This window comes from Vitis vinifera, chromosome 2, assembly GCF_030704535.1.
Source record: "Vitis vinifera cultivar Pinot Noir 40024 chromosome 2, ASM3070453v1".
In the NCBI taxonomy this organism is placed as follows: Eukaryota; Viridiplantae; Streptophyta; class Magnoliopsida; order Vitales; family Vitaceae; genus Vitis; species Vitis vinifera.
Window position 1 is genome coordinate 6,117,793 of NC_081806.1, and position 21,522 is coordinate 6,139,314.

The 21,522-nt window shown below is 35.5% G+C and overlaps 2 protein-coding genes across 6 annotated transcripts in view; one reads left to right on the plus strand and one right to left on the minus strand.

Moving 5' to 3' along the window:
• The first annotated feature begins 2,062 nt into the window (after positions 1–2,062).
• Positions 2,063–4,958, plus strand: LOC104881044 (increased DNA methylation 1). The gene is made up of 8 exons (XM_059741975.1): positions 2,063–2,941; positions 3,030–3,135; positions 3,224–3,324; positions 3,418–3,656; positions 3,815–3,901; positions 3,994–4,093; positions 4,590–4,782; positions 4,870–4,958. Exons 1-8 carry the CDS (start codon positions 2,063–2,065, stop codon positions 4,956–4,958), a joined length of 1,794 nt encoding a protein of 597 aa, XP_059597958.1.
• Positions 4,959–5,748: 790 nt separating this feature from the next.
• Positions 5,749–21,522, minus strand: part of LOC100245153 (polycomb group protein EMBRYONIC FLOWER 2) — a 59,051-nt gene continuing 43,277 nt past the window's right edge. For 2 of the 5 annotated variants that reach the window (XM_019216190.2, XM_010659562.3), the window contains exons 12-21: positions 20,009–20,062; positions 19,868–19,927; positions 19,349–19,395; positions 19,126–19,259; positions 15,127–15,415; positions 10,522–10,570; positions 8,760–8,843; positions 7,259–7,338; positions 6,978–7,067; positions 5,749–6,119 (exon numbers count right to left, since the gene is read on the minus strand). In XM_019216190.2, the coding sequence (XP_019071735.2) occupies positions 5,996–6,119; positions 6,978–7,067; positions 7,259–7,338; positions 8,760–8,843; positions 10,522–10,570; positions 15,127–15,415; positions 19,126–19,259; positions 19,349–19,395; positions 19,868–19,927; positions 20,009–20,062 (1,011 nt within the window). In that variant the 3' untranslated portion in view covers positions 5,749–5,995. The remainder of the gene's footprint in view (positions 6,120–6,977; positions 7,068–7,258; positions 7,339–8,759; positions 8,844–10,521; positions 10,571–15,126; positions 15,416–19,125; positions 19,260–19,348; positions 19,396–19,867; positions 19,928–20,008; positions 20,063–21,522) is intronic. The other 3 variants (XM_019216188.2, XM_059733948.1, XM_019216192.2) reach the window with 3 other exon arrangements.

A 21,522-nucleotide genomic window follows, 5' to 3' on the forward strand; every position in this document is an offset into this window, starting at 1 on the left:
TATTTTTGCTCTTCTATAAAATTATTTAAAATATAGGCTAATCAACAAAATACCACTTTGGTTTCAAGTTAACTTTAAATGAATTAATCTTGGTTCTAGGCTAACCAAATATGAATTAAAAGGCTAATGGTTTCATGGGTGATTGGCTACAAATATCTCTGATTCCCTAGAGCTAGCAATAACATCAAGACAATTAAATGCCCGGTGCACGCACATTGTTTTTAATAATTTCCTTTTACATCTTTAGAGATAGGTATTTTCTATAAGATATTCAAATAGTGGTGCCCGCCGTTTATAACATTTTTTTCTTCGCCGATACGCATCAAGACACCATCTTAAAACTTCTCTAGGTCATTTTTCATTCTCAATACCACCATTGTTGTTCCTCTACCATTGAAAAAATTTATTTGTTTTTCCACCACCTTTTTTTTACTTCCCTGCATCTTTTGCCTCGTAAACATCGATCAATCAACCTTATAATCGTGCAACTTATCTTTCTAAATGTCGATACACAAATTTCTTCCATAAGCTTCAAGTGTGCACAGAGCTTTGATTTGACAAGGAGAACCCACATAGTGTAAGATTAAAGAGGTTGATCTTTTAAGAAAAGCCTTTGGTAAGGATTTCTCTTTCTCACTTCAAGTTCACATTGACTTATTAAACTAGCAAAATGTTTAGTTGCTTTACTTATATATCAAGGGTTTTGAAATCAAATCCCTTTAGAAATCAAAAATTTTTCTTGTAATTTTTATGATTTGAGAAAAAATTTGAATTTTTATTATCTTTTAGTAATTTATTTACTTGGATCTATCAAAATTTTAAATTTAACATTTGATGGCATAGACTTTTTTTTGGGTATTAGTTCTAAGTATTTATCTATTTCCCATTTGACATAGTATTAAGAAGGTTTCCATTTGAAACCCTAATGTAGGATTTATTCTTTATCTAAAAAAATATTTCTTAGGAGGGGAAAAAAAATTCAAAAGAAGATTATGAAATATTATACTATTTAATGTAGAATAGGTTTTTATTTTTTATTCAAGGAATTCTATTGTACACACTATCTAAAATAATGGAGAATATGAAAGTGAATGGAAAATGAATAAGTGGGGAAAGGAAATCGAGATAAGGGAGATGAAGGGGAAATAGATGAGGTTTAGGGTTAGGATTTTGGGGTTGCACATAAGAAAGAAGATGAGAGTATGACAATAATTTTATATACATTTTTATATTTTACATAAAATATAGATTTTTATGGTTTATAGATATATGTTTTCAAATGTGCTCTTTTTTTAAGTCACTATAACTCAAATATATTTATATAAATATTTCATATTTATATTAAAAATAATTTCCTTATTATTTATAAATAAATATTTTAAATACACTCTTTTGCTAAGTCGATACAACTTAATATATATTTTTAACAATTTCACATTTGATTAAATTATATTTTATCTTGTAATAGAGTATTTGCCTCATGTGCATGTCATGTGCTAGTATTTTAAAAAATAAAAGAAAAATAGAAAATATCAAGGATAGGTATTTATATTAATAAAAAAAAAAATCTAGAGGGTAGAATTAGAAAGGGATGTAAGAAGAAAGTTCAAACACAAAAAAAAAAAAAAAATGGTGTAAAAAACAATTTATTATTATTATTATTATTATTATTATTATTATTATTATTATTATTTTATTTTTAAATGTTTAAGTGTTATTCTTAAATGATAGGTGATTAAGGAGAGAATCACATCATAATACATGATTAATGGTTTTAAAAAAAAATAATTCTTGATGGCAGTTATATCCGTTACAAAGTGGAAAAGCTAGCTGTCTTCTTCCTCTTATGCTTCAATTGTGATCCCAGTCTTATACATCAACACTTAAGAATCTGATTGAAAAGAAAAAAAAAATCAAAATGAGAATAGAAATAAATCAAAATGTTTTTATTCATGTAGATACCTGATTTTGATGCCTTATGTGTCTGCAATGGGCATTCACATCTGTTTTCTCTGTTTCAGGTGCACATTCAGCTTTTTTTGGTGGTTGCAGCTGAAGAATAATGGCTGACAATTCAGTGAAGGGTAAGAATAAAAGGAGGGTCTTCTACTCCCCTCCCTCCTCCTTCTCTTCTTCTGACAGTTCAGACGACCGCAAAGTTGACTCCAACAACTCAGACCCAAGGTTTGGGTTGGGCAGACCACAAAGAAGAAAATCTAGGTATGAATATGATCCTAGTTATCCTGAGCCTAGACCCAGGCGAACATTGAGGCCGACTTTCGGTAATGGTATAAATATTAGGGAAGATGGGGTTCCACCCACTGAGGTTGGTTGCAGTGCTGGTACAGAAGTCACCACCCAAAGAGAGCAAAGACCCAGAGGGAGGGTCAATGTGAGAAGAGGAGGAGGAAGAAGAGGGCCAAGTGGATCCCTCCCTGAGAGAACAAGGAGGAGGAGACAAAGAACTCATTACTCTACAAGGAGCTCCTCCAAGGTCGACTCTGAATCTCCTTCCCAGAAGAGGACCATCCTGTCATGGTTAATCGACAGCAGAGTGGTTGAAAACAATGCTAAAATTGTATACAAGAATGAAGCAGGGGAACAGATTCTTCAGGGTGTGCTCACTGGAGACGGCATCTGGTGTTCCTGTTGCAACACTGTCATCACTGTCTCAGAGTTCCAGCTTCATGCTGGAGATGAACCCAATAGACCATACCAACGGATTTTTATCTCCGAGACCGGGCTTTCACTCTTGACATGCCAGGCTGAAGCCTGGAATCAACAGGGCATACCAGAACTGCAGGGGTACCATTTGATTGAGCCTAGGGAAGATGTCTCGGACAAGTACGATGATGCTTGTGTAGTTTGTGCAGACGGGGGAAATCTTATTTGCTGCGACAAATGCCCATCTACATACCACATTTCTTGTCTACAAATGGAGGTAAAGACATTTTCTTTCAGTTTCAATTTTTTTTTATTTTTCATCAGAAGCTTTTCATTATAATAAGAAGTTCTGTTTTCAACTGCAGGATGAGCCCCAAGGTGAATGGCGTTGTCCTGCCTGCGCCTGCAAGTTCTGCCACACCCACGCCTTTGATATCTCTGTATTCACATGCAGTCAATGTGACAAAAAATGTAAGTTTTCTCAATTCTAAGTCTCACTAGATTTTTTTTCCATCCCATTTATACGTTTCTATGTAAAATGATAAATTTCTGTTGGTAGATCACTGGGAATGTTTCCGCGAAAATGAAGGAATGCTGATTGACCTAAACATGGATGGACCAAGCACTTCAACTCCATTTTGTAGCAGCATATGTAGTCAGGTAATTCAGGAATTATTTTTGAGATCAACGAACTTTTGTTTTTCGTGGGACAACGGTCTGTAAGAGTAACTAACTTTTGTTTTTGTTAAAAAGATCTACGAGAAATTGGAGAGGCTGGTTGGAGTAAGGAACGAGCTAGATGAAGGGCTTACATGGACACTTCTCCGACGCATGGATCCAGAAGCCGGAGTATACTTGGAGGAATCATATGACAGAACCCTATGCAACTCCAAGATTGCAGTAGCTGTGGCTGTGATGGAAGAGTGCTTCGAACCGGTCATTGATAGACACACACAAATCAATGTGGTTCGAAGTGTGATTTACAACTGCGGGTAAGCACAACTGATCATCTCTTTCAGCTCGCCTTCAAAGAGCAGTTTTTGCCATTTTTCTTCATGAATGTGGAACCTATGGTCTCCTTTCAACATGTTGTATTCTGATTCCAATGTTTATAAACAAACCCAATCACTTCTACCCCATTTTCATTCAGAGCAAATTTCCCACGAATAAGTTTCGAGGGATTTTACACAGCTATTCTTGAGAAGGGCGACGAAACGATATCGGTGGCATCCATGAGGTATGTGCTTCATCATCTGTTTATACGTAATATGTTCTTGTGGGCAGAGAATGTATTATATAACTCAGGTTATTTAATTCATGGTTCCTTAGGATTCATGGGAATAAGCTTGCCGAGATGCCTTTTATTGCAACCCGCCCAAGCTACAGGCGCCTAGGAATGTGCCATAAACTGCTGGTGGCAATTGAGTCTGTAAGTTCCTTGCACATAAATATATTCAAATAAAAATATTTTCCAGTCATTCAAGCTAACGACTTGGATTCTTTAGTATAATCACCTATAAAACAAGACATGGGATTGTCAGCTTGGGTTCTCGTAGTAGAAGTACAATACAAAACTGGTTAACCTTCTAATGAGGATCTACTCAGTTTAAAGTTGAATAGAAACTAAGAGACGGTGTTGGATTGCCTATCTGCTTAACCTATTAGGCGAGTTATGATTGAGCTTGATGGCATCTCCCATCACTGGAAATATAGTGGAGAAACAGTTTGTTTTGTACTTATTTTCCCCTCTTCATTTGGTTTAACTTGTATTGATTTCCCCATTTCCAATCTTCTGTACCTCATTTTCCTGAAGAAAAATTTAGTCACCTTTGAGTACTCCTACTCAACTTCCATCTATTTCTTTTCTTCTTGGACCTGGACAAGTTCTAATGTTTGTTTGGTTTCAGACTTTGTGCTTCCTTCAGGTGCAGTATTTGGTGATTCCTTCAATAGAGCAGAGAGTGAGGAGGTGGGAAGAAAGCTATGGTTTTCAGGCCATAGAAAACAAAGTAATGGGGGAATTAATCAAGGTTAAATCTCTCATGTTTCATTGTGCCATCAGACTGCAGAAACCACTGTTAGTACATGAGACAGCAGCAAATGAAGTTGGCAATGGAGGTACCTCTTCCTCCCCCTTTTTAACTTTCATCTTCATCACTTCAACACCTGCATATTGCCTGACACCTTGTTTTCCTTCTTCGGCAGATGCAGGCAATGCTGATAAGGCACATGAGTCGGGTTCCGACGATGGATCTACTGACATGGGCTCATTTGACTTAAACCTGAGTCTTTGAGCCTGCAGTGATGTGTTCTTGCTAATGGTTCCAGTAGTTTATGTATCTTCAAGGCAATTTTGTGACACATTCCATCAATCAAAGCCATAACCTTCTTACACAGCCAAAACCCTCCTGCAAGAAAGCCTCAACTCGCAGAAACAGGAAATGAAAGGAAGAAAAGGGAGGAAACTGGCATGCTGGTTAAAGGGCTTGATTGAGAGAGTATGACAAATGCTTTTTGGTAGGGTTTTCTCTCATATTCAGTAATGACTGTAACAATATACCATCCATGTGTCTTTTGGAATCTTTCTTATGCTTCTGCTGAAGCTAGTGTGCTTTTTGTTCATAAATTAATCTTGTCTTGGCATTTGTGCCCGGCTAAAATGCAATCTTCTCCAACCCTGATATATAAGCTCTGTTTTGAAAGTGTATTGGAAAACAATTCTGTTTGAGAACAGAATTAATATGATTATTTACTTTTATTGCGGAAATCAAGAAACAAGAAATTGAATCTCATCCTCTCTAGTTGGATAAAATTAGGAGGATGGAAGTCTCTCCCAAATCACAACAGGAGCCTTTTCAATTCATTGACCTAGGACAAGAAAGTAAATCTAGGAGCAGGTCAATGTTTACATAATATTATGTTTATGTTTAGATAAAAAATAAAAATAAAATAAATTTTTTAATAAATTAATTAATTTTAATTATATATATATATAAAAAAAAAAAAAAGGAAAAGAAACTGTTTAGTAGCAATATGTGCTCCTCAAATATATATATATATATATAAGACACTAAGAGAGAGCTATTGGCATCAGTAGTGTTTAGTATAAACTTAATCTGAACAGCATGGAACAGGAGGGGATCCACAATGTAATAAGATTACAAGCTTAAAAAGGAACCCTCATTTTTCCCTTTGTTGTACATGAAAGAATATTAAACCCATTTTTGGCTCAATAATTAAAAGAATGGAATGGAAACCCTGAAATGAAAAATTATGACACATTGCACCATCTATGTTTACTTCAAATGCCATACACCAAACAATCTTCTGCTCAGCTTTTCATAGTATCTGAAACCTCATTTCGGTATCCTTCGAGAACTAAGTTACAGCTATTCATTGTGCGGGCATCAAGAAGACCATGATTCCAGAGTTTGATCATGAATAACCTCCAACACCTGGACCAAATAAGCATTTGAACACAAGAAATAAGGATATCTGAGAAACGAAAAGAAAAGATACAAAATGAAGCAATTTCCATAGCAGGAAAAATGGGTTTCAATGCACTAGAACAGTCACAGGCACAATGCAGCAGGGTAAAAACAAGGTTCAAAGTCAATGTGCCCCAAATGATGGTTCTTTTCCCTAACATGACTATCTTGAGGTGGAGATAGTGGAGTCACAAGTGAGGCTGCTTTCAAGTAAAATAAAACCAAGAGCATATAAAAGTAATTTAATCACATCAGCACTCCAAGGCCCTTTTTTGAGGGATTCATATTAACAAACTTGGTATACACTATTGAATTTGGTCCTCCTTTTCCCTTGGATGAGCAAATAATCCATTAAAAGTGCCAGATGAGGCACAACCCAAGTATGCATGCGGGAATTCTTACAACACTAGCATGTGATTTCTGCAATCAAAATAAATAACTCAATATCATTGCTGATGGCCCCAGTAAAATGCAAAAAGTTCTCCCTTTATCTTAAGAACTGACCAGTTGAGGAATGATTTTACTAAAATCACCTGAACAAATCCAAAATCATTGTTCACAGAAGAAATTTATCTTTATGAGTATGGCACCAATGAGGATAAAAAACTAGGATTCATGTTGTCATTTCCAATCCATTGTTTTCAGAATATCTTCCTCCTGGAGAAGGGGAAAAAAATCCTTCCAGCTTAAAGAGATAGGCTAAGTACAGTGGATTAATTAATTCAAATGTCTGCATATTTAACAGAGTGAAAAATAGTAAAGCCTGGATAGAAGCAACTCTGAAAGAAATTACAGCAAAAATAACTAAATATGAAAGAACAATACCAAAAGATAGCTGGAGCCTGGACCAGCTCCTGCCCATGAAGTTTTGAAAATGCCTCACAAGCCCAAGGAATGTGACCATCAGCCAGCACCCTGTAACAGTGACAATAAATCCTTCTTCAAGATAAAAGGTAACTTAAACACATCATTACGTGAGGCACTTCAGGTACTGATAAAAAGACTAGAGTAAGGACTGATGGAAGATTGGCAGAAAAGAAAAGAACAGAAAAGGACTATAAGAAGTGAAGAAGATGGGAGAACTTGAGGTGACAAGTAAAAAATACCTCTGTTTCCTCACAAATGAGTTCCAAAGATGCATAAACTGCTTCTCGTCTTTGGTAACATCAACGAAATCATCAAGCATCTGCAGCATCATAATTGCAGCAGTGTATTATGTAATTCAATAAAAGGGAAAGGCACATATATTCTTTTATTTCTTCCCTCTCATAGTAGACTGACAGTTAACTTGGCTGCATTAATGCCCCATTTGGTGCCGCTATAGCTTTTAGCCGAGTGTTTCTCTGAAAAGATCCGAGTAAAGAAGAGATTTCCATTTCATGGGTAAAAATTTTCAAATTTTAAGACCTGTTCTGAAAGCTCTTTTGCAAAAGCAACTCACACCTAACTTTGTTTTTACAGCATAAAACCCTTTCTGCTTAATATGCTTGGTATACAACCAAACACCCTGGAAAGATCTCCAAAAAATCTAAAAGAACTTTTTCGGTCATCAAAATGGTATGCTAAATGCTTACTCTTTCTTCTCTTTACCTTCTTCCTTCTATTTTTTTCCCCAACAAGCATCTGGTATGGGAACATTGATTTCATGCCTTGGAGGTTTCATAGCATTATGAGCAACCAGATGGACGAAGAGCTGCTGAGTTAGAAACCATATGGATGCCAACCACAGGAAGACCTAGCATTTTAGATGGTCCTCTCTAATGAGATTTTCCATGACTTTTCCCTATTTTTTCAAGGTTGTAGATAAGGGTAACAAGGGCCTCTAAGGGCAAAATTAATATATATATATATATATAACAAAATAAAATAAAATAAGGAGCCTTCCTTTCCAGATGATTGGAGAATAGAGGCCTCTTATAAGGTAGATTCAGTCTACAAGAGTCACTCTAGACCAGATTTGTTGGCAATACCACCTCATTTTGGTTGTTATGTATGTTGGTTATGTTTTTGTTATTATTATTATTTTTTTTTTTTTTGTGTTTTCTTTCGAGACCTATTATTCAACCACTTCGTGTCAGCTATTGGTTTCATTTAGTGGTATGGATTGTAGTGTTAGATCATGCTTTTGGGCTCTTTTGTGTTTGACATGATGGATTTCAAGTTTAGTTGATTATTGGAATGTTTCTGGTTGTACTTGGATTTCCTTGTGTAAGATACCCAATTCATTCTCCTGGTAGGGTTTGGTGAGGAATATGTTTACCTCTGAAGAATAACAATACCGTAAAATAAATAAGATCATCCTGACGTAGATTATGTAACTGTTTAGTAACCCAAGGAAGTTCAGAAATATTTAAGGCTGGACAGAAAGTTCTATTTTCATAACAAAACATTTAATTTAGGAAGAAAATCAAAGTATATCTGACAGAATCACAAAGAATAACAATACTGTAAAACAAATAAGATCATCTTGATGTAGATTATGTAACTGTTAAGTAACCCAAGGAAGTCCAGAAATATTTAAGGCTGGACAGCAAGTTCTGTTTTCCTAACAAAACATTTAATTTAGGAACAAAATCAAAGTATATCTGACAGAATCACCAAACATACCCTTCGATCTTCAAAATCTGCAATGTCATCATCAACCTCATCCTCACTATCCCGATCTGACAATACTTGATCTAAAGCCATCGGCTTTAAGTACCAAGAAGGCAAAAGAATTGCATTTACAATCAAGATTATGCATAGTTCAAAAGAACAGATACAAATTTCAAATTCAGACAACCCAAAAGAAGAGTAGAAGGATGTCATTATAGAATACAAATCTAAAAAAAAACCTTTTGCTAGCCACCACAATGTAGCAAACCTAAACAATGAAAAATGTGATCAGAAAGATGTGTAACAATAACAATTTAACATGTATCAAGACAATCTTCAACTAACATGTTCATGTCATTGTATTAAATCTTGGTGAGCACGGCAAGATCTCATTGGATATTGGTTTTGATTAGCCATAGTAATTTTTTTTTTATTGGAAATAAAAAAAGCAGGAAATACACAAGGGGTTAAAAGAACTAATATTAGAATCTTGCTAGTCAGGGAAAACACAGTTGAGATCATGGCAAGGAAGGAAGGGTCTTTTTCGTGTCAGGTCTCCACCAAAATCCAAAATCCTGGCAAGATCATGTGTACAATAGGCCAGCTGGTATGGATGAAAAATGGGACTGAGAACCTTATTGTCCATTGATTTATCCTTCTTTATCTTTTGCTTCCTTTCATTAACATCCTAATTCGTGAATCTATTATTCCAAGTAAGTGCAAAAGCCAGGCAGAACAGGGTTTTAGATGAGTTTAATAAAGCTTCCAATTTTGAGCTTTGAGCATGCTCGAAACCATGAGCTTATGATAGGAAACCAATTAAATATTTTGCAACCACCATAGACCATTAGTGCGGAAAACAAATCATAGAAACAGATATGCAGGCTGGACAAAGGTCTGAGAAGTTAGTGTAGGGAGCAGCTTCTAAACTTCAAAAGGCATATGACAAAGGGAAGCAAAGCATCATACAAATAAAAATTAAAAAATAAAATAAACATGTGAACTAAGTGGAGATCGCAAAGGAAAGCAGATGAAAATGCCTATTCTAAAAATGACATTCCAAACACTTTACCATGTGTGCCTTGTTCTTTTGATGTCTCCACTTCACAGCCCATTTCAAGGGAAACATCAATTTTCTAAAAATGCTTTATGAGAAACACCTATTAGAATGGCCTCCAATTTCCAATAATTTGTGTAGAAAATGCCAAACAATACCCCATCACCTTCCTTTCATTGAATCATGTGCAAACACAAATAACATATGAAAATAGGAGAGCAGATGTGTTTTTCTTATGCTAGTGATTCTACCATCAACACATTAAATATAAAATAATTTGAGAATGTAAAGAGGAGACCAAACTAGGACTACTGACAAATTGATCTCATTGAAGAAAAGTTATTGCGAATCACATGCCCTCTATATTATTTGATACCTTATCTCCCTGTAAAAATAGATATAATTTCTGACAAGAAGCAAACAACAGAAGCATTACCAATGGCACAAAGCAGCACAAAAGCTAAGTGCACATGGAGTAAATAGAAGAATCCCCAAGAATAGAAAGAAAGCACTAAATAAAAGGCAACAAAAATAGTTTAGAACTGGGTAGGGGCTAACACCTCCATTCTTACCTAGATTTTACCAAGCCCAACAAATAAGGGTGATATTTTAGCAGCAACAACATCAATAGCATCATAAAACTAACCAACAACACCACCAACAACAATAACAACAAATACCTACAATGATAAAAAAAGGTTTAATAATCATTAATACCTGAGCTCTATGAGAGTGAAAGAACTGACGCTTCTGCAGGAGTGTACGACTACAAAAAATAGTAAAATTAGAAAAAGTGAATCAGTATCACAAAATTGGACATTCTCAAATAGAAAAAATCTCCCTAATGCTAGCATTGTAATGACATGAGGTTTTGTCCCTTTGTACTGTAAATGACATTCCACAAGTTGATCAATTCAACACTTCAAATGTAGATATTGATCAATTTTTTAGACCCCAAGATATTAAATGCATAGCAAACAATGCCAAAAGTATTGCAAAAAAAGGGAAAAAAAAATGAAAAATGAAAAATCATACATGACACAATAGCAAAAATGTTTGTAGCATTATGTATGTATAAAGAATGCCAAAGGGGTTGAATCCTAGTAAATGAGAGGTATTAGGAGTAACTAAAAAGCATGGGAGTTTAATGAGAAGACCAGAGTGACAAACAGCTTCAAGTATGGACTCAAGCTAACAGCAGGCTATCCGATGAATCCAAAAGAAAGACAAATTCCCCTCCTTTTTCGAAAGTAATCCCTAGATCACTGAAACAATTAACATAGAAAGAGAGCTCAGCATTAATAGAGGCAACTCCAATCCTCCAGATATTCTTAAATTATGTGCTAACCAAGTGAGCCAAAAGAAGCTCTCCATACTTTCCACTTCCTCTTCCTAAAAAAGCCACCTCACCAACTAACAGGAGAATCCTTTACTGGATGAGACAAAACCAGAAAATTCTTAGGGCACTGACCAAAAACACTTGTATCACTAAACAATGAAGCAGAAACATAAATAGTACAAATTAACCAGGAGACTCCATTTTCTGATCAGCTGATCAAAGGAAAGGATCTTTCCCCAGATTGCCTCCCAAATGAAGAAACAAAATTTAGTCAACTTGATGAGAAAGGAGGGAGATTTCTAAGAGAGAACTGAAAAAGATTCCCTTTTAGTCAACTTCCATTGGAAAGGATCCCCCTTTTCCTTCCTAACTGGAAGTAAGAAATAAAAGAAGATACCACCTCTGATTGCCAACCATGAAAGCTTTTATTGACACACATACTCTGGTACCCACAACACACATGCACACACACACACAGCTGCCCTAGCCTTAGTGCACCTACCCGCCTTTTGCCCATGCAGATATTATCCTTCTATGAAACAAGATGTCTCCAACTGTGTTCCTTCCCAAACCATATTAGATTTGAACAAAGTACCTGTAAGAAAACCCAAATATAAAGACACTTCTCTGTTCTCCAAAAAGAAGCCACAACCTCCACATTTTCTGCTTTGTCAATCAGGATAGTCATGCTTTTATGCAAGTTAACCTTTAAGCACAAAGTAGAAGAATGCACCTAAGATACAGCAATTGCTCAGATGATGCATTAAGAAATCATCTGTTATTAGCAAATGATAGGTGAAACGTGCATTCCCAGGCCTCTTCTCATCCAAAACCCCTTAATAAGAGTTCCCTGTAGTCCTCAAAAAGAAGTAGCTGAGAACTTCAATCACTAAACAAATAGATAAGGGGATTCTGGGCTCCCATTGCTGAGACCCCAGAAACTTGATAAAGAAACTGCAGGCATTCAATTCGCCAACACTGAGAACCAATACATGCTCTCCATTATAAGAATTAAGAACAAAGAGATCCTGATTAACATGATCATAGACATTTCTAATGTCCACTTTACACACAATCTTACTTTGGAGTATTGAAGTCTGGAATAAATGGTTTCATTGGCAATACAAACAACTTTAGGGATCAGCTTACCTTCCATGAATTATTTTGAAATTTTGAAACCATTTTTCAACTGTACTCATAGTCTGTTAACAAGAATCTTAGCCAGCAACATTTTAAACCACCCAACAAGTTGACTCACCTAAACTCCTCAATATCCCCCTCCACCATCTCTTTTGGAGACCAAAACTACAAGATTATCATTTAAGCTTTCCTTAAACATTAGAAACTCCATCAAGAACCCTAAGGTGTTGTTTTTAATAGCCTCTCGATTCTAATGCTAAACACAACAGAGACAAAGGGCCTTATCCCTCTGCAGATTAAACATCACTTTGTACTCCTTCACAAACTTCTCAAGTCTAATATTGGTATTGACAGGAATATTGGTAGGTGGATTTCAAGAAATATCGACAGAAATTTCAATATTAATGGAAATTTCTGTAAAGGTTTGAAAAATAGCATAAATTAACCAAAAGACATGAAAATTTTGAGTAGAACTTTAAGAAATGATACAACAATCAATGATGCATATCTAAACTAGTTTTTTTTTTTTTTCAGAAAATTATATATGTATGATAAAATTCATGATATTAGTTAATGATAGAAAATATGCTAATAACAAATATAAATATAGAAGTGAATACTGAATATTAATATGGAGATAAAAATTGTATTTCATTGAATTTAAACACTTAGAAGCATATTATGTTTCGTTTATGTCAAAATGATGATCTATGGGGTTTGAAATTACTCGGGGGACAAAAAAAGCTGATAATTTACTTAGTTTTTAAAAATGTATGTAACTTTGTTTACAAGTTAATACTTCACTTGAACATAATCACAACACATGTGGCCCAACATTTTTTTATAGGTGGCTCATGACCCAACAAAAGAATGATATGCATGGAAAATGAAAAAAAATGGGGCTTGCTTCCACCTCCCCAATCGGGAATTTGAGGTTTATTAGGGATTTTAACGATTGGGAATTGGATATGGTAGGCAACTTGCTTCATGTTTTGAGGGGTCACAGGATAACTTTGGAGGAAAACTCGGTTTTTTAGAAGGAAGGAAGAAACGGGCAGTTTAGAGTAAAGAAAGCATACAGCATGTTGGAAAGCCCTTTGACGGCCGTTTTTCCAAAAAATAACATATGGGTGGAGAGAGTTCCAACTAAAATTGTGTTCTTCGCGTGGGAAGCCGCTTGGGGGAAGATTATGACTCTTGATAGACTCCAGAAGAGAGGGTGGCAGCTTCCTAATCGTTGTTTTTTGTGTGGTTATGAAGAGGAAAATGTAAATCATATTCTCATACATTGTACAGTGGTCAAAGTGCTGTGAGATTTAGTTTTGGGAGTGTTTGGGGTTCAGTGGATGTTTCTAGAAACTGTAAAGGAGGTTTTATTTAGTTGGAGGGGATCCTTCGTAGGGAAAAAAAGGAAAAAACTTTGGAATTCCATTCAGTTGTTTATTTTTTGGACGGTTTGGAAGGAGAGGAATAGACTAGCTTTTAAAGGAGGGGGGGGGGGGGGGTTAGCAATTCAGAGACTTAAATATTCTTTTGTTAGTAATATATGGGGTTGGGCTAAATTGTATATTGGAGAGGTGCCGCCTTCCCTCATAGGCTTTCTGGAGTGGTTAGCCTCTAGATAAGGGGTGATGGGTTTTTTTTGGTTTTTTGTTTGTGAGGCCTTAGTAGCCTTGTATACCCCCTGTATACTTTGTGGCTATTTTGCCTATTTTTATTGAATTTTGTGCTTACTTATTAAAAAAAAAAAGTATAATATGTATATATATGATGTATACTAAAACATTATATACAAAGTAAACAATAAACTTGTTGGTAAGACCTATTCTTGTTTTGAAAGAGGTAAGTGTGGTTGATTTCCATACCAATCTCTATGGATATTTGAGATCTCATCCAAAATTTTGAAGATTTCGGTGAAATTTAATGAATTCTCCCAATGCCCATAAGAGAGATAACCAACATTTATGAAGTACCTTTAGGAGTGATGCAGACCACACCAATTGTGGAAAACAATCTCTTTCATAGTTTTGTGGAAAAAGGGAGAGAAAAGGTGGTCAATAGACTCACCATTCCTTAAATATGGTATAGAATAACTAGGACTAACCCATAAGGCCTCCTAAACTAAAGTATGCCTTTGGTAATAACCTTCTATCAGCTACCAAGTAAGCAAAGACTGACATTTGGAGGAGCCTTACATCCCAATCAACTTGGCTTAAGGAAAACATAAAAGACTTTTGAGGGCACCAAAGAAAGATTTCAAGGGAAAAAAACCACTTGTTCCCAAGATCCAATACCTCCTATTTGGAATTAAGGAAGAGAAACACAATACAAATGCTAGAAAGGTTGAGAAGTTAACCACTTCTTGATCTCTTCAAAGAACATAATTCAAAGTTTGAAGAAGAAAAATTGTAAGATGATGAACCAAATCTCCACTAGAGAAGTCATTAATCTATAGGGTAGGTCAAGATGAGGAATTAGGTGGCATAGGGATGGATCCCCCATCACAGATCTTTCTAGAAGTGAATCGAAGTACCATTACCAACATTTGATATGATAGATGAAATCCTGGTAACCCAAGGCTATGGATTTCCAAGGACACCAACATAAAGTCCTGACTACAAAGTTGGCATCCTATGATTCCTGATACATTCTTCTTCCTCTTAGGGGATATTGTGTCCCTTCCTTAATTACATATTTATACTTATAAAATTGAATATACTAGCATATACAGATACAAGTAGGTATAGAGAAGAAACCAAAACTGCAACAGAACAGAATCAAAAAGGAAAGGAAAAGAGAGGAAAAAAAAAACAAACAACAACCACCTTTAAGAGTAAACATACTTTCTAGGTTCTGACCGTTCAAAGGATAACTTCCTTGTTTTTGGAAACTGTAGCACGGCCGGGGGCGTAGGACTTCCAGATATTGATTGAACACATTCCATGTCCACAGAAGATTGAGCCATGGCAATTGGAACACCTGTCTCATTGAGGTTTGATGCAACACGTTCAATGCATTCAACAGCACTAGGTTTACCAATAGCATAGCTTTCTGCAACAGGCCTTGCATTCTGCAAATCTTTCTGACAGGGTAATGACATGGAAGACTTTTCACCTTCACAGGAAAGAGCATCTAAGTGATGAAGATAAAATTTCAGTAACAAGAGATATAAGGAAAGATTACCATTTACAAAAACACAGAAGGAAAAGTGAAATCCTCATCTTCATCTGTCTTGTTAATATGTAAGACAAAGAAAATTGCAATCCATAATTTGATACTTCAACCTTCCTACCAAGCAGACTGTCTGTTCACTGAACTTACTTTTGGTTTAGCAGGATTCAAATTTTGACCAATTAAAAAACTGAGAAGCCAACTTTTGATTAAAGTGTAACTGATTTTCTGAATCTAAGGTTTGGATATCGTTAAATATTCAGAAGTCACTCATAAGATTTTTCAAAAGTTTTACTATCAAATGATGAAAAAGTCAATTTAAAGAACAAAACAACAAATTGGGACTGTTTAAGAGTTAAGAGCAAAGCATGTGTTATGGATAATCCACTAAAAGTTACATAAAAATATAGTTAGTAAATGTTTGAGTTAAGATCAAACTACATATTATGGATAATCCACTGAAAATCACACAAAAATATAACTAGGAAATCTGTAGACAGCATGGCTATAACTGGTACTGTGTGCATCAAATCAAATCAAAATTAGATCAGATTTTCTTCCAATAATTATAAATTCAAAATTGACTCAATCAATTCGACATCAACCATCCAATCTAGTTTCAATAGCCGGCAGAACCAGAATGATACAATTGTAATCAACCATCCCTCAATCAACAGGGCCCCAAAAATTTCCCAAAAAATCTCTGGATATAATCATTAATTTGGAGATACTCAAAAAGGCAGTATTTGACCCACTGGATCAGGGAACACAATATGATATGACATATGATATGTACATTCATACTGGCAGGGGGTTTATAGTATTGGCTTGTGGAAGGTGATAAGAGGAGGTTGGGAAGCCTTTAAGGTTAGAACAAGTGTGACAGTTGGCAATGGAAGAAGAACAAAATTTTGGCTTGATGTTTTTTGGTGTAGGGATACTCCTTTAAAGGACTCTTTTCCATCTCTTTTTTCTTTTGCCTCTAATAAAGGGGCTTGAGTGGCTTGGGAGGTCGTTAGCAGGAAGGTTGTGGAACTTGGGTTTCACAAGGCAGTTTCAAGATTGGGAGCTACACAACTTTGAGGAATTACTTATGAGGCTTCAAGTTCTTGGGAAGTGGAGCAAGGATGATGATAAGCTGATTTAGAAGATTAGCAAGAGTGGAAAGTTCTCGGTGAAATCTTTCTATTCTTCCTTAGAGTCGGACGAAGGTATTTCTTTTCTCTTGAAGCTAGTGTGGGGCTCTTAGGCGCCTTTAAAAGTGGGTTTTTTCGTTTGGGAGGCTGTTTGGGAAAGGTTCCAGACCTTAGATCAACTTAAATAGAAGAGGATGAATGTTAGCTAACTATTGTTGTTTATGTATGAATTCAGAAGAATCATTTAATCACTTGCTAATCTATTGTGGAAAGGTAAGGGGTCTTTGGAATTTGTTGTTTTATCTCTTTGACTTTTCTTAGGTCCTCCCTTTTTCTGTGAAAATTTTGCTATAGGAATGGCATGGGAGTTTTGTTAGCAAAAATAGAAAAAAGATTTGGAGGACAGCCCCTGTTTGCTTGTTTTGGATTCTTTGGCAAGAGAGGAATAAAAAATACTTTGATGGAATTCAACACTCAGATCGAGCACTAAAGGGCACTCTTATTTGTACCCTTTTCCACTGGACTGGCCAACATATTCAAGATGGTCCCAGTTCCTTGTTAGATTCTTTTGACTGGTTGTTGTGTTAGTTAATGAGAGGGTGTTATGTGTGCCCTTCTGAGGTGTTACTGTTTTTTTCTTTTTTCTTTTTTTGGGCATCCTTTGTATACCTCCCATGTACTAGGGGTGCACCCCCCTCTCTTTGTTTGGCGTCTTTAATATATTCTTGGTTGCCGATAAAAAAAATGATATGTTTATTTGGGATAGGACAGGAACAGGATAGTCAGTTCTGTTGATTGAATCAAGGACAAAATTGCCTCATGAACCAGATAATAAATCTTGTCTACAATTTGCTAGCTTTTGGGAAAGAAATTTGCTAGCTTTTGGTCAGTCTGAAAGGAAAGAAATTTGCTAGCTTTTGGGAATGAGAAGTTTTCGCTTCAAAGGCTGAAATATTCTTTTGTATGTAATTTTTGGTCTTGGGTTAGGGTGTTTATAATTTTGAGTCCTTCTTCTCTTGTTAGCTTTTTTGAGTGGCTAGGCTCTAAGTAAGGGTAGGTTGTCGTTTATTTCCTCCCTTGGTTTCAAGCCTTTGGGCTGCTTTTGTATACTCCTTGTATACCTAGAGGGCACTAGATTGGTGTTTCCTCTTTCTGTTTAATATTGTTCTCTTTATCTATCAAAAAATAAATAAATAAATCTTGTCTACAATTTGGTTTAGTGATGCAATGCCACCTATGACTAGATAGGATATTTGACCCAGGGGGGCGACAACAATGTCTGAAAGAGTATTAGTAGAAACAGTTGCATAATATTACTAAATATTTTTATTATTTGTTTTTAAACATGAAAAAGAATTTTTTAAAAACAATTATATTAGAGGAAGGAGTAGAAGAGGTTACTACTGATTAAATGGCTGGTGGCTTGCCATTGAGCAAGCAATGACAAGCCAGTGACAGCAATGAAGAGAGAGTAACAAAAGATCCTTTGTAAGAAAGCAAAGGCTTGGGATGATTTGTAATCCAGGTCGACACTCGGCATGGATGTTCATATCCTTTTCAGTTCCCATATTTGGCATACCAAATGCATCCTAAGATTACTTTAAATAACAAGACTCACTAAAATAAACTGCAAATATATAAAATCACCACTGGTCCTACCAAAAATGATGAAAATTAAAAGAAAATTTTAGACATAATCCAGAAAGTATCAAGAATAAAACAGAAGGCCAAAGAGTTCCTGGAGAATTCAAACTTAATGGTTCTCAATTGTATTGAATGAGGAATAGGTCCTCCACCATTGGATGACCATCATATAATAAATTCTTCTTTTTTATTTTTTTTTCAACTGTAGACCTTTGGATTCTGTAATGGTCCTCCTAGGGAAACAAAAAATAAAAGGGAAAATGTAAACATCTGTGTTTCATTAATTTCAGAGAGTACCAGTTTGTACATTCAAAAGAAAACACTATCTTTTTAGGGAAAAAAATATTTCCCAAACCTCTCTGCATTCTGAAATACTTCAGAATGGAAATGTAACAAAAATTCAGGAAGATCCCTTTAGATTCTATAAGAGAGCTCTTAAGGAAGATCCCAACACAAACCCAAACAATCCACCCTTCTCAAAGGAAAGGAGAGCATTTTGTGTTTTATTAATTTCATGAAGAATGATTTTGTACATATAAAAAAACAAAATTATTTTTAAAAAAACACATTTCCAAAATCTTTCTTCACTCTGAAATAATTAAAAAAAAAATGGGGAAAAAGAATGATTCTAAAAACTTTGGTCCCTTTCGATTCTATTATGGCTCCCTATAGAAAAAAGTGTCCCAGGTATGTTCCTAACGTCTGGCATGGGCAGTTAGACATATTAGTGGTCCTCCTAAAGTGGGTGCTTAGAATTAATGGAAGCAGTTATCCAAAAAGTATTGCTTTCTTACAGATTTAACCTTTACAAACTGTTACTGTTTCACGATGGGCAGTCATTAAGGATCCTACTGAAGTTGTTATGGTGGGCGATCAGAAAAGAATCAGTACCATCATCCTTTTCCAGAAATCCCTTGTGTGCTTCACTGAAAAAATTGGGTGAGCCCGACTCCAAGAAATGCAGAAAAACATGGTTTGCATTTTGAACTTGGTTCTTCAGTCTTCTACGTTTGTGTGGCTTTGAGCTGCACATACAATTTATCTCACCTTACTTATTAATAAACAAACAGAACATTAACCAGACTGCCACTTGTACCAAGAGATTCAAATTTACCACCAGAAGAATGTTTGCAATCGTGGGTCTACTCCATCTGCCATGATCTGTACAAGAAAACATATTGACAGCACATGAACTAATAAATAGTCATATTGATTATTCACAACAACCAAATTAACACGAGGACAACATATATTCTGGAGAAGATGCAACTCTGTGCAGTGGTATTGCATGGCTATGGTCGCACTCTGAGCTAATTGGCATATTTATTATTCATAAAAATCAAATTAACATGAGGGCAACATTTATTCTAGAGAGGATGCAACTCTCCCTATTCCAATTTCCCTTAATGCAAATCATTAGGTTGTGTTGCAACCACCACCCAATGAATCCCTCAGCATAAACCTTGGTCCCTGAGTGGATGGAATCTTTTTGATAAAAATAAATTAAAAAAGATGGCTCCACTTCATTGAGTTTCCTTAATTTAATATGATAAATCTGTAGAAGGCAACCAAAATTTCAGCATCATGTAAATATATCCTCCAAAACATTTTGAGTGTGAAATAAAGTTCTGACCTCAGATCTTAAGATATCAACTTTCACAGAGACATTCACAGCTTGGTATTCTTCCGTCACCTAAAAAATAAATGTCCTTTCACTTAGTTCTCCAGAAAATCCAATGACACATCATTTGAGTTGATATCCAAAGCTACCAACCCAGAAATCAAAGTTGAATAGATCATGTGAGGAGCATAAGTGATAACGCAGGCCCTGCAAACAAAATTAGGAATTTCATTCCAGTATCAGAGCCTATAACAAAAAAGTTATATAAATGAGATAATTTGAGTTCATTTACACCATGATGAGAACAAAGATAAAATATGACCTTCAGGACAAGATCTGATATTGGAAAGGGGAGGAATATATGGGAGACTTTGATTGGTTGAATTCACTGAAATTTAGGTTAAAACAGTAGGCAAAACAAGTCTATTATGGTAATGAAGTAATAGATTGTGGCAACATGGATAAGGGCATAAAATCATCAACTCTTTTTTAATTAACCATGAAGAAGTAATATGATGGGGGAAAGCCTTTTAAAGTTTATTCAAGGAAGAAAGGGAAGACCTAAGTAAACTTTAAGTAGGATTAATATTAATTAGAATTGAATAGGGATTGGTATTTGTTGGAGTCTAATTAGGATTAGTTAGTTGAGTTATAATATAATTAGAATTTGAGTCATGATAGGTTATTAGAGTCCTAGTAGAATAGGTTATTAGAGTCCTAGTAGACTTTGGATTTCTTAGAGAAGCCTATAAATAGGCTTATCAATGTAAATCAAAGGAATGAATTTTGATGAATAATATTATACTTTCTTTCATTGCAAGGTTGCAACCCTCAATGGTGAGACTCCATTGATTTTCTTCTAGGTGAGACTCCTAGAAGGCCTTAGTGAGACTCTAAGGTTTTCCATCTTTTCTTCATTGTTTCTTCTTTCTCTCTATTTCTTATCTTATAATTTTCTCTACCATAAAGTTTATTCCTTGTTCCTCTCCTTACACCCTAAAAATAAAACCCTAGCCCACCTACCCTTGAGTGTAGGCAACCATCCTAGGGTTGTCCTACATCAATTTTGGTATCAGAGCCAAAATTCTTGGCTTGAAGGCATATGCAATTAAGGAGCGGAGCAACTTATGCAAGCATGAGTTCCAAAAAAACTTCTAGCAATCAAGATGCCGCTACAATACGCTTGGAGGAAATTTCAGCCACACAACAATCCCATCAAGATGCTATAATACAACTAAATAGCAAACTTGATGAGATCATGAAGTTATTAGAAAAGAGCCAAGAAAAACGACCAATTGAAGAGGAGATTGCAAGTCATCAATTTAGACAATCGCCAAGTCGATCACGCGAAGAACAAGACAATTTTATGATGGGGAATCAAAGAAGGGCCAAACTTTTTGAGCTAGATGATGATGTGACAAAAAAGGTACGTCTTGAAGTTGCTGAATTTTATGGAAAACTAAATCCAACAGCTTTTCTTGATTGGATTATGTCAATGGAAGATTACTTTGATTGGTATGCAATGCCCGAAAATAGAAAAGTTCGTTTTGTGAAGGCAAAGTTGAAAGGAGTAGCACGTCTATGGTGGCATAATATTGAGAATCAAGCTCATAGAACTGGCCAGCCGCCTATTGACACATGGGATGAGATGAAGTTGAAGATGAAGG

Bases quoted from the DNA above. Each gene is read 5' to 3' on its own strand.
- LOC104881044 (XM_059741975.1), top strand. From the start codon at position 2,063: ATGGCTGACAATTCAGTGAAGGGTAAGAATAAAAGGAGGGTCTTCTAC. The intron at 2,942-3,029 runs GTAAAGACATTT...TTTCAACTGCAG, and splicing joins TTTCTTGTCTACAAATGGAG to GATGAGCCCCAAGGTGAATG. The intron at 3,136-3,223 runs GTAAGTTTTCTC...TTCTGTTGGTAG, and splicing joins CAGTCAATGTGACAAAAAAT to ATCACTGGGAATGTTTCCGC.